The 11222-nt window shown below is 41.7% G+C and overlaps 1 protein-coding gene across 1 annotated transcript; it reads right to left on the bottom strand.

Moving 5' to 3' along the window:
- Positions 1-5126: 5126 nt before the first annotated feature.
- LOC308383992 (histone H1-like) lies at positions 5127-6935 on the bottom strand (the record flags this gene model as incomplete). The annotated part of the gene is made up of 1 exon (XM_080862276.1): positions 5127-6935. A coding segment is annotated over one exon (396 nt), but the record flags the coding sequence as incomplete, so codon positions are not given.
- Positions 6936-11222: the final 4287 nt, after the last annotated feature.

Raw genomic sequence — 11222 nt, 5'->3', positions numbered from 1 at the left:
ATACTTGGGGTGTCAGGTGCTGGACACAATTCATGCTTTATTTGGCTCCTCACTGTAGGACCATGAAATGACAGATGAGATTGCAAACAGAGGGCACAATGGAGGGCATGAAATCATCCATCTATATTTGAGTATCTGTCTACTAAGTTGTGTTCCACCCGTTGGCTTCTTTAGGCATCAGGCCTATATTTTATGTATGGAAAATGCTCAGAGTGTGATGTGTAATAAATGATGTTACTTCATAACCAGAAGTCTAGGTCATATTATCTTGTGCTCTCTATCCTCTTAAAAGTTCCAGAATACCTAGACAAGCTGTGCTAATGTTTTGTAGGTATTTCAGTGAAATGTGAACAGTACAGTAATGGATACTGTGAATTCATTAAGTACATTGCAGGAGAACAACACCACCCAGCATGTTATAACATTTTAAGAGAGCTGGGCTTTTGATGGTGTGCAGGTCGACATCATCAACTGATGGACACCATCCAGTAAAATGTGTACAGTAGCTTTACAATCGAATCTAACAGTTTATAATTCAGTTATTAATATGAATGTGACAGAAGCCAAATGTCCCAATGTGACTGTCACAGGTGTGGCAGAGCAGGAACTGTTTACTGCAAGTGAGCTGGACTAATGAACATATAATAATTTAAAACGTATACTATTAATTTATTTACCAATTAACGGTAGAAGGCCTGGGGAACGTGACCAGTAAGCTGGTACTTTATAATACTGGTTTTAAAGTTTGTGTATCACTTTCTGAATGAAGAAAAAGAGTCTTTTTCTCCCACTTTTACTCTTTCTAGAGGCTCAAATTTCTCTGCTGAGTCTTTGGAATTTTACCAAAAGGAAAAATGGAGGAATGTAAAATGATTAATTGGCTTGATATAAAGTCTCAAGTATGAAATCCATTTAATTTTAAAACAGAAATAGTCATAAAAGTACTGTTTTATAGACTCAAGGGTTCAGTATTTCATTGTCTTTTCACATATCAGTCATTAAGTCATTCTGACTGTTCATTTCCCGATGACCTCAGTCCCCAAGCCTGCTATAAAACTAAATGATGTAAAAAGAGGGCATTAGGTAGATCATTTGAGAGCTTTGATGAATTAAAAAGATTCCATATTTATAAAATACCTTTTTACTATTGAATGTGACACTGAAGACGATTGGGGATCCAGACTGTTGACTGGAAGAATTCCACGATGACAGAGGGTCTGTTAGTCTGATCTTTCTATCCTTTTTTTTTTTTTTTTTTAATTTCTAAGTCCTTGCTGAGTGCAGCTACTGCACAGCTGGAGACTCAGGTTGATGCCTGGAGTACCAACTTAGTTGTGACACTCTTGCTGCTTTCATGAACACCTGTTGCTCATCTGAGTACACAGTAACAAGTCAAGAAGACTAGAAAGAAAAACAGAGTACTGACACTGCTGCTCAAAAACAAAGATTAGTTCTAAGTCTCTGCCACATCACTGCTATCATCAGGGAACATGGAATAGACTTTTATTTCATATATAAAATTAGGCTAATTCCAATGCATATTTGTATTCTTATATTCTTCTAGAGTGTGTTTGCACTCTTTGTAGTTCAAAATAACAATTGTTTATCTTATTCCAAGCCTTGGTGTGACCCTTCAATTCATTCACTGTCTTATCTCTCTTTAAACCAGCTTCATTCTTATTGGCTGCAATTTAAAAACAGAAGGTTTGAACAATCCAATGGCTGAATCCAACTATTGATAGGTTTGTAGCTTGAACCCATCTGCTGGAACGTTGAAGACAATATAATTACACTGCAAGCAAGACGCAAGTAGGCAAACTTCTTCATGGTACTCGTGCACGGGAGAGAACCAGACAAACGCCGTTCCTTCGCTTGACCCCAGTAGCTCTCGTCCGTCCTCCCGTAACACTGTCCTTTTATTGAGGTTACATGAATATGCATAGGTTCATTAACATACGACGTCTACATACAAACAAAGAGTACCGTGTGTGTGTGTGTGTGTGTGTGTGTGTGTGTGTGTGTGTGTGTGTGTGTGTGTGTGTGTGTTGCTGATCAAAGGGTCAAACATCCTTGGTCAGGAAGAGGGTAGCCTCCCCCTCACCCTAGATGGTTCATCCTAGATAACACGGTGAGGAAGTCCTGCAGTTCATCTAAACAAAGAGCACTTAGACTAGAACAGACGTAGCTACGTTAATCCTACCATAAAACAATAAGACACGGTATGACCTCTCATGCTCCCAAAGTGCTGTCTAATACACACAAAGTTTGCAGACTATCAAGGATCAAAACCTCTACCAATCTACAACTAATTACAAAACTCTAAGCATATATAAGTAAATATTTCTAAGCATAAATGACAATCAACAATACAAATCTAACATTTCCCCCCTTTTTGACCTTTATGCTTGAAAAGTTCCCAGGTATGAATACCTCATGTCTGACAGTTTCAATGCAAACCTTTTTATACTCAGCATATGTCAAATCACCCTAAATTACTGAAAAGGTACACAGTTTAATAAATGTATTAGCAGTTACCCCATTCATTGAGCTCATCTCATGGCAAACTGCATCTTACGAGCAACCAAAGAAATTGTTAATTTAATAGTGAAACTAAAAAAGTAACATTTTCAAAAACATCTCAGCTTGGTGGTGCTTCCTCCGGGTGTGCACATCACATGTCTCTCTGCAGAGTGGTTTAAGCTCTGCAGGGCGTCATGAATGTCTCTTCCAGTTGTTTCCATCACTGTCCATAGGACCAGAGTCCAAATGTATGTAGAATAGACATTCAAACATACCAGTTGGTTTTGTTGTTCGTCAACATGGGTCTCAGCTATTTCCAAGCTGCAGACCTCTCAGCACTCTAGTTTTATGGCCTCTTACCAGCCCCCATCACCTGACTTCAGACCTTCGTCTTGTGAGGGGGATATTTATGACTCCTTAATTGTCCACGCTCTGCAGAAAAAGCTCTCTGTGGAAAGGGTGCTGGGTTCCGTCATCTTACTGCTGTTATGATCCCAGCAGCCTTCAGAGTGTCATCGTATGCACAGTATAGTGGCACAGCATTAGGTGATGTTCATAGGAAACTGCTGTCATCACCACCATAGCTTCTGGTTCCTGTGCTTTCACAGAATCATGATGTCATCCTCGAACTCCTTCTGCGCTGTCGATGGAGCTTGGCACGCTCCCCTCATCCCACGAGTTTTCATGTTCCAACGCTGCTGAAGGTTTAAGGCAGAGCACGTCGTACACCTTAGTTGTCTTCCTCAGCGTCAATATTGAATCTTTCATTTTATTTAAAATCTCCTGGAAGCTCAGTAGCACAGCTCTCTGTGTGATGTCTGCTGTGCTGAAGATGATCTCTGATCCTCCTGAAGCCTCTCTCCTGGCCTCAGCTCCCATCTTGTGGACGATCCTCTCCTCTATTTTGCAGGCAGTTTCATGGTCCTTGCTGTGGCTCCAAGGTCTGATCTCATGATGGGCCCCAACCAGCTTGACCTTTGACCTCAACCACTGCCTGGCTGTCAGCTATGCCTGGAATGGTTCACGCTTCTCACTGGGCCTCTGAAGATTTCTCAGGAGATTACTGCTGCACCTGTATTTCCTTGCTAAGAAGAAAAACTTCTATTTGGAGAGCATGTCAACAATCATCAAACCACATTCTTTAGTTCAGTGAACTTCACTTATAGGCCATCAAAGCCTCATCTGAACATGGATGCACCACTTGCATAGGTTTAATATTTGTAAATAAAACGGCTAATCACACAAATCACTGCAACAATAATAGTAAACATTGTTTAATGTTAATCCTTGCACTCCACCTCTTGACGCATGGACATTCCCATGCGTCAACTCACCAAACCTGGATCCCTGTCTTAAAGAAAAAGATTAGCTAGATCATGTCCCAGGCAACATCAGGGCATCTCCTCTGGAGTAGCTCCGTAACCCTGCAATAAAAGATGTTAGTGTGTGTTGCATATTAAGTTTGCTTAACACCTGGCTCTCCCAGGAGCCTGCATACACACCATCACGGCCTGGAAAGCAAAATCTGGAAGTGAAATCAAACTTCATACCTGTAAACAATTGTATCATAAGAGTAATAAGCATTCAACATCAGCAAGACAAGTGTCATGTGCAGGTTTTCTCAAAGCAGTAACTACAACTATTACCCTAATTCACCTCAGACATGGATTATCCCATGTACTCTGTTAACATTAATGTAATCAGTGACTTCTCTTAAGCAAAGTCACTCCACTCATATATTATTATTATGGGTTCAAAAGTGGCCAGCAAATGAGCCCATAATAAACTATTCCATAAATACCGTAATCTCTTATTTGTTTTACTCATGTCACTTGTCCGCTTCAGCTGAATCTACTACAGCATTCTCAAAGAAACAAACATTAGCAATACACATTGACTGTGGTCAGACGGAGGTCAGACACAGGTCAACAGATTCTAGAGGTGCCATAAAACACCATAAAGTTAACACTCGCTGTGGAAACAGTAACACTGGTCTCATCACAGTATGTCTCAAACTATATTAATTTCTCCATCAACATATGCCTGTAACTACAGTTTTCTTCACACATAAACCCAGAAATCTTGTAGTAGAGAAACATTAGCCAGTATTCCTATAAATCACATGATCAAACACATGAAGAACCGTAATGCTGTAAAAACGAAAATGCAAATGTTAGCGCTTGCGCAGGCGTATGCATACTTTGTCACAGATATCTCTGTGAGCACACAAGCTAGTGAATGACACACACATAGTAAATTCACAGACACAGAAAATGGCATTTAAAATGTTAAATCATCACGCAACCTCGAGTGTTGCTGTCATCTTTCTGCTTCTGTAAAGGGAAGCACACACAGACTCATCTGCACCCCTGCCAGGCGGGGGTCAACTTCACACAGTCGTGTTACATCAGTAAAGTCTTGTCAGCTTTTGTCAGCTTTTACCAGTCAGTCAGTTTGTTTTCCTTTCACTCACTCATTCATGCATTCATTCTTTCTTTCTTTGCTGATAGTGGAACCTATCGTCGCATTTAGTTTCCACTCTCAGCAAAATGACGTCATTTCAAAAAGAAAAAGAAGAACTTTAGTTTGGATTACATCGCTGAATCCTTTTGGACTGGGACTGTCATTTAATAATTGTCCCAAATAAGTGGCTTTCTCCAGAGTCCATTTAAATGTGGAGAACTCACTTGGCACAATTTTCTCGACGACGTGTAGCATTTTTAATTCCCGACGTGCAGATCTGCTTAAAGAAAAGAAAATAGACAAACAAAATCAGTGCCTGTTCAAAAGATAAAAATGAAAAATAACAGAGATTATCAAACAAAACTTTCAGTGCACTGTGAAAGTATCAAAATAAAAAGGCCTTGTTAAGTCATGACACAAACTCCTCATCTCAGGTAAATCATACCATTAGCATGGTTCATCATACCATCATACTAATCGGCAGGCTCGACTTCACAACAAAAGAAAAATCATCAGCTAGATTCACTCCAAATCAACCATCAGCTGCACAACACACAACATAATCCTAATGTCTTATTAGCTATGAGTTTAATTACCAGGTCTGTGCTCTTCACTCATTTAGGCCACAGATCTATTTTATTCAATTTTCCTTTTCCCTTCATCATAAAACATGTGACATGCTGTCATGCACTTCACAAAACAGTCTGTTCTGACGTATTCAGAGTTGTGTATCTAAATACAGGATTCACTCGCACATCAAAGCAGGAAACTCAGTGTTTTAGAGTCTCCACTCAACACACAACAACTCCAACACATCTCATTCACTCGTACTAGAATTCAGTCACCTTTCATTAATCTAAAACCGATCAACTAATTTGCATATCAACTATTAACCCACTAAGTTGACAGGACGACAGAAAAGCATGTTCAAAATAGTATCACAAAAGACAATTTCCCTCATACAGTAAATTACATGTGCTGCCTCAATCAAGCAGGAAGCTTCTCCCAATTTACCATTTTAACAACTAAATTTATTGTCTGATCACTGGTTGGTCAAACCAGGATCTTTTTTCTCACAAAAGTTAAACTGTTGTCCTGCAACCTGGAGAGTCAATTTTTTGCATTGGATAAATTCAGTATTTAATAACAAGTGTCTGCTAAATTGACACTATTTTAACACTGATGAAAGATAACAAGCTAATTTTCATTACATGTGTTTGTGTTATTAGGCAGGTCTAATGCATGTCTGTGGAGCTGCATCTCCAGCAGAGCATGTTCTTAAAGCTGCCTTTCCTACACACTTCTCTGCTATTATTTAATCATTTCTTAACTAATGTGCTATGAGTCTTCATGAGTCATTTTGTGTTTGGAATTGTTAGTAGGGTTAATGCATGTTCTGCTTGTGTGTGTGTGATTTTGTATATGTTTCTATTTTCGCAATGTTTCAGACTCCGTCTCAATTTTCCAACTTAAGCAGTCAGTTTTCTTTTCCCCAGGTTTGCTAACCCAAATTTTGATTTCCCACATTAAAAATAAAATTTGTGTTCTCACCACTCTCATTCTATTGTCCTCTGATGCGGTTGACTTCGTGCTAGTGGCTGAAGTGCTGCTGCTGCTGCCTTCCTGGGCGACTTCTTAGCAGCTGCTGCCGGTTTCTTGGCTTTGGCCGCGGCGGGCGTCTTAGCTTTGGTCTCAGTAACCCTGTTCATCTTGAAGGATCCGGAGGCCCCGGTGCCCTTGGTCTGCACCAGAGTGCCCTTCGCCACCAGACTCTTGATGGCGGTCTTGACACGGGCCTTGTTCTTGTCCACATCGTAGCCTCCGGCAGCCAGAGCCTTCTTGAGGGCGGCCACGGCTTTCACAATCAGCTCGCCCACACTGGGGCCGACCTTCTTGGGATTGGAAGTCGTCGTCTTCTTCTTCTTGGCCTGAACCTCTGCACAGGGCGCAAGGCGTGTTTATGATGGAGCCTTTCCCACCACAGCGCTGGCACGTTGAACGCATCATGAAGGGTCCATTTCTTTCATGTCGCTAGCCGCATGTGGCTTGCCCGAGTCACTCAGTCCTTTTTGAGCATTTCAACATGCTGCCGCCGCAGACCCTGGCCTCAGATCCAGCAAGTTTAGCGCGCTGATCTCCAAAAAAGTCCCGAAAGCCAGAAAGACGTCAAATAAGTGTCTCGTGCTAAGCGCTCGAACAAAAACTCCTCTTCACGCCGCCATCTTGCTCGCCCTTCCGTGGAATTCATTCAATCAGACAGGAAGATGGGTTTGCTTTCTTCTTCTGCTGCTTTTGCTTCTGCAGCCTCTGCTCCGATACTGCCGCTGCTGATCAGGTTTTTTCAGGGAAGAGTGAGAGTTTTGAGACAGATCGTGCTATAAATAAGTCAGCCAGAAACTTGGCTTGAACGTTTCCAATTGTTAAACTATAACTTTTCTTCCGACCGCTGCATGTGGAAAATTGATTCAGGTCTGCTTTTCACCTGAAAGTGACAACTAAGACATTTTCATTATTATCATCACTGCTTAATCAACACATATCTCTCTCTCTCTCTCTCTCTCTCTCTCTCTCTCTCTCTCTCTCTCTGTTTTTGTGAACAATCCTTTCTTAAAAGCAGAAAATGAAATTATAGTTGTTTTTTTGGTTGATCAACACAAAACCTTTTTCCTATGATTATTTTTTTTCTACAATATAAATTCTCCCTCTTATTCACTCTTTTTTTTTTTATTTACAATAGCTGGTGACCTGCAAAATCACCGCTGTCACTCACAATCAAAGGCAATCACTCTTGCACAGTGCACAAAAACACTGTGATGTCAGACACATTCACACTCACTTTGTCATCTGCAGAAATAAATCATATGGCTGGAGATATGTGCCATGGTGATCCATAGGCATGATCACACGTTTATTTAATTATTTTCAACCCAACAAAACAAATAAACAAAAACATGATGCTGATGTTATGAACACTCCACACACAAGAGTCAAGATGCAGGAAAACTGCTCATGGAAACGCTGCACACTCCAGTTATCACAGTTATCATAGCGCCGTTTCCCTCTCTTAGAGTAGTTCTCAGACAGCTCTCGATCTGATAATGTGTAGCCTGCTCATCAGCTCAGAAGAAAAAAAAAAAACTGCAACGCAACATCACACAGTAGTTGCTCTGCCCACAGCGGCAAAGTCTTACACTTTCATATTCAACTCAGCTTCTCCATCATGTACTTTTAGATGTTTCATACAGGGTTCAGCATATTAGTTGTTTTCACAGGTGTGCTCTACATCTCAACAATGGTTCATAATAAGACGACAGTCTTCCACACAGGTCAAGTGCCTCTATGCACTTCATTAGTTTAAATATTTATCTATATCACTTCACCTCACATGTCATCGTACTGAATTTAAGCAACCACAAGCGTAATGTAGATGACTTTTAACAACTATCCACCTCAATTACGTCTATGGTCTGGCACACAGGCTGAAGAGTTAACGTTTTGTGTCAGCAAGGGGTGGGGGGACAGCCACCCACCAGAGCATAGCTGCTGATGTGGGCTGGCCTTCTCCACACGCTCTTCAAGGCTGGTGTGTTTTCTGAAAACTTCTAACATTTTAATCTCTTCCATTTTTAAGCCTGCGATTAACCGCACGGCTCAGGTCCGCGTGAAACCCGCGTGACCGCGCTCGCGTGAACCCGCGCAGCTGTGGAGCCATCGCTCCCTCTCTTTTTTACATAAATACTTTGTGCTGCCAGGAGCAAAGTCCAGCACAAACGTCTGTCTCCCTCCGACTCACTCTTGGTTGCTTAGAAACCCATGATAACAACAACAGTCGGTGTCACAGACCACATGTTCTGCTCCGCACACACCCACACAACAACAACAACGACGACGACGACAACAAAAACAACACAAAATAGGCCTATCGTCCAGCACAGTCTGGACCCCGCGGAACTTCTCAACGCCCCACAAAGTGGCGGAGAACTCACCTCTAGCCACACAAAGTAGCGAGGAACCTCTTGCTCCACAAAGTAGCAAGGAACCCGGGTATCGCTCCACAAAGTAGCGAACTTCTCAACGCCTCACACAGTGGCGGAGACTGCACAACCACACGGTTATAGAGTCGGGCTCTTCTCAACGCCTCACACAGTGGCGGAGACTGCACAACCACACGGTTATAGAGTCGGGCTCTTCTCAACGCCTCACACAGTGGCAGAGACTGCACAACGACACGGTTATAGAGTCGGCCTCTTTAAACTTACTTGGCATTGCTTAGAGTGTAATATCAGCCCGAATCCCGCCGACCGTCATTCATCGAGGAGAAAAGACAGACCGCGAATCCACAGGAACTTCCTGGCTGACGTCAGTCTTTCAGCGTGCCTCTCCTCCCCTCGGTGAATGCGATTCCAGGGATCCGGCTCGAAGGACCAATTAATGATAGGTTTGTAGCTTGAACCCATCTGCTGGAACGTTGAAGACAATATAATTACACTGCAAGCAAGACGCAAGTAGGCAAACTTCTTCATGGTACTCGTGCACGGGAGAGAACCAGACAAACGCCGTTCCTTCGCTTGACCCCAGTAGCTCTCGTCCGTCCTCCCGTAACACTGTCCTTTTATTGAGGTTACATGAATATGCATAGGTTCATTAACATACGACGTCTACATACAATCAAAGAGTACCGTGTGTGTGTGTGTGTGTGTGTGTGTGTGTTGCTGATCAAAGGGTCAAACATCCTTGGTCAGGAAGAGGGTAGCCTCCCCCTCACCCTAGATGGTTCATCCTAGATAACACGGTGAGGAAGTCCTGCAGTTCATCTAAACAAAGAGCACTTAGACTAGAACAGACGTAGCTACGTTAATCCTACCATAAAACAATAAGACACGGTATGACCTCTCATGCTCCCAAAGTGCTGTCTAATACACACAAAGTTTGCAGACTATCAAGGATCAAAACCTCTACCAATCTACAACTAATTACAAAACTCTAAGCATATATAAGTAAATATTTCTAAGCATAAATGACAATCAACAATACAAATCTAACAACTATATTAGGGATATCCAGTCTCACTGAAACTACCACTATCTGCCCTTTCCCATCCATCAGTTTTCTTCCACTTATCAAGTTCAGAGTTTGAGGGTATTGTCTATTGCAGGGCTACCACACCTGACACAGCCAGTTTAGAATCACTAGTTAACCTAATCCATGCATGTTTTTGTGCAGAGGAAGCCAAAGTACCCAGAATGAAAAGAAAGGCCCTGGATATCAGCCCTCTTGCTGCGAGATGACAATGCTAACCACCACCCAACCACGCTGCCCACATTGCATTTACATGACAGAAAGATGTAAAAAGCATAAAAGAAATCCTTTTAATTAAAGGCCACATTAGACTGTAAGTATGCCTCTGATCGGTGAACAGTAATGTTCGTATGTTACAGAAATCCTACAAATAAAGCTGCACAGATGCCTGTACACATGGCTCATAATTCACCTGGCAGTCATTTAAAAGTCATCCAGTTCCTATTTTCCTTTAATGTTTTTTGTTTTAGGTTAGACCTCATTAGATTTTATTGCTCAGTATTTAGCTCGTGGGAGTTTTATTAAAGGGTATATCAAAATAAAGTCTAAGCTCACATTAACTGTTAGAAAAAAGCTAGAAAAAATGTTGCAGGTTTTGATGAAATGTAAATGCACTCTATCACCACTTTGTTAAATAGACCTGTTCAACTGCTTGTTTAATATCTAATCAGCCAATCACATAGCACCGACTCAGTGCAATTAGGCAAGATGCAGACATAGTCAAGTTGACAGGCTAAAATTCAAACCAAGCATCAGAATGTGGAAGACAAGTGATTTTGAATGTGGTGTGTTGTTGGTAACAGACAAGCTGTTCTGAGCATTTCTGAAAAATGCTGCTCTACTAGGATTTGCCACATAGCCATCTCTAGGGTTTACAGAGAATTGTCCGGATAAAAAAAAGAAAAAAGAAGGAAAAAGAAAATATCCATTGCGCAGCAGTTTTCTGGCTGAAAATACCTTTTTGATGCCAGAGGTCAGCTCAGAATGTTCAGGCTGCTTTGAGTTGATAGGAAGGCAACAGTAACTCAAATGACCACTTGTTACAACCAAGTTATGGCTGTAACAAGTGGTCATCTCTGAAGGCACAGATGCACACAGAAGTCATAGGATGTCCACACTGGGTGTTGCTCCTGTCAGCTTAGAACATAAAACTGAGGCCA

The sequence above is a fragment of the Rhamphochromis sp. 'chilingali' genome (assembly GCF_963969265.1).
Source record: "Rhamphochromis sp. 'chilingali' genome assembly, chromosome: 17".
Classification (NCBI taxonomy): Eukaryota; Metazoa; Chordata; class Actinopteri; order Cichliformes; family Cichlidae; genus Rhamphochromis; species Rhamphochromis sp. 'chilingali'.
This window is presented reverse-complemented; position numbering and strand designations above follow the sequence as displayed.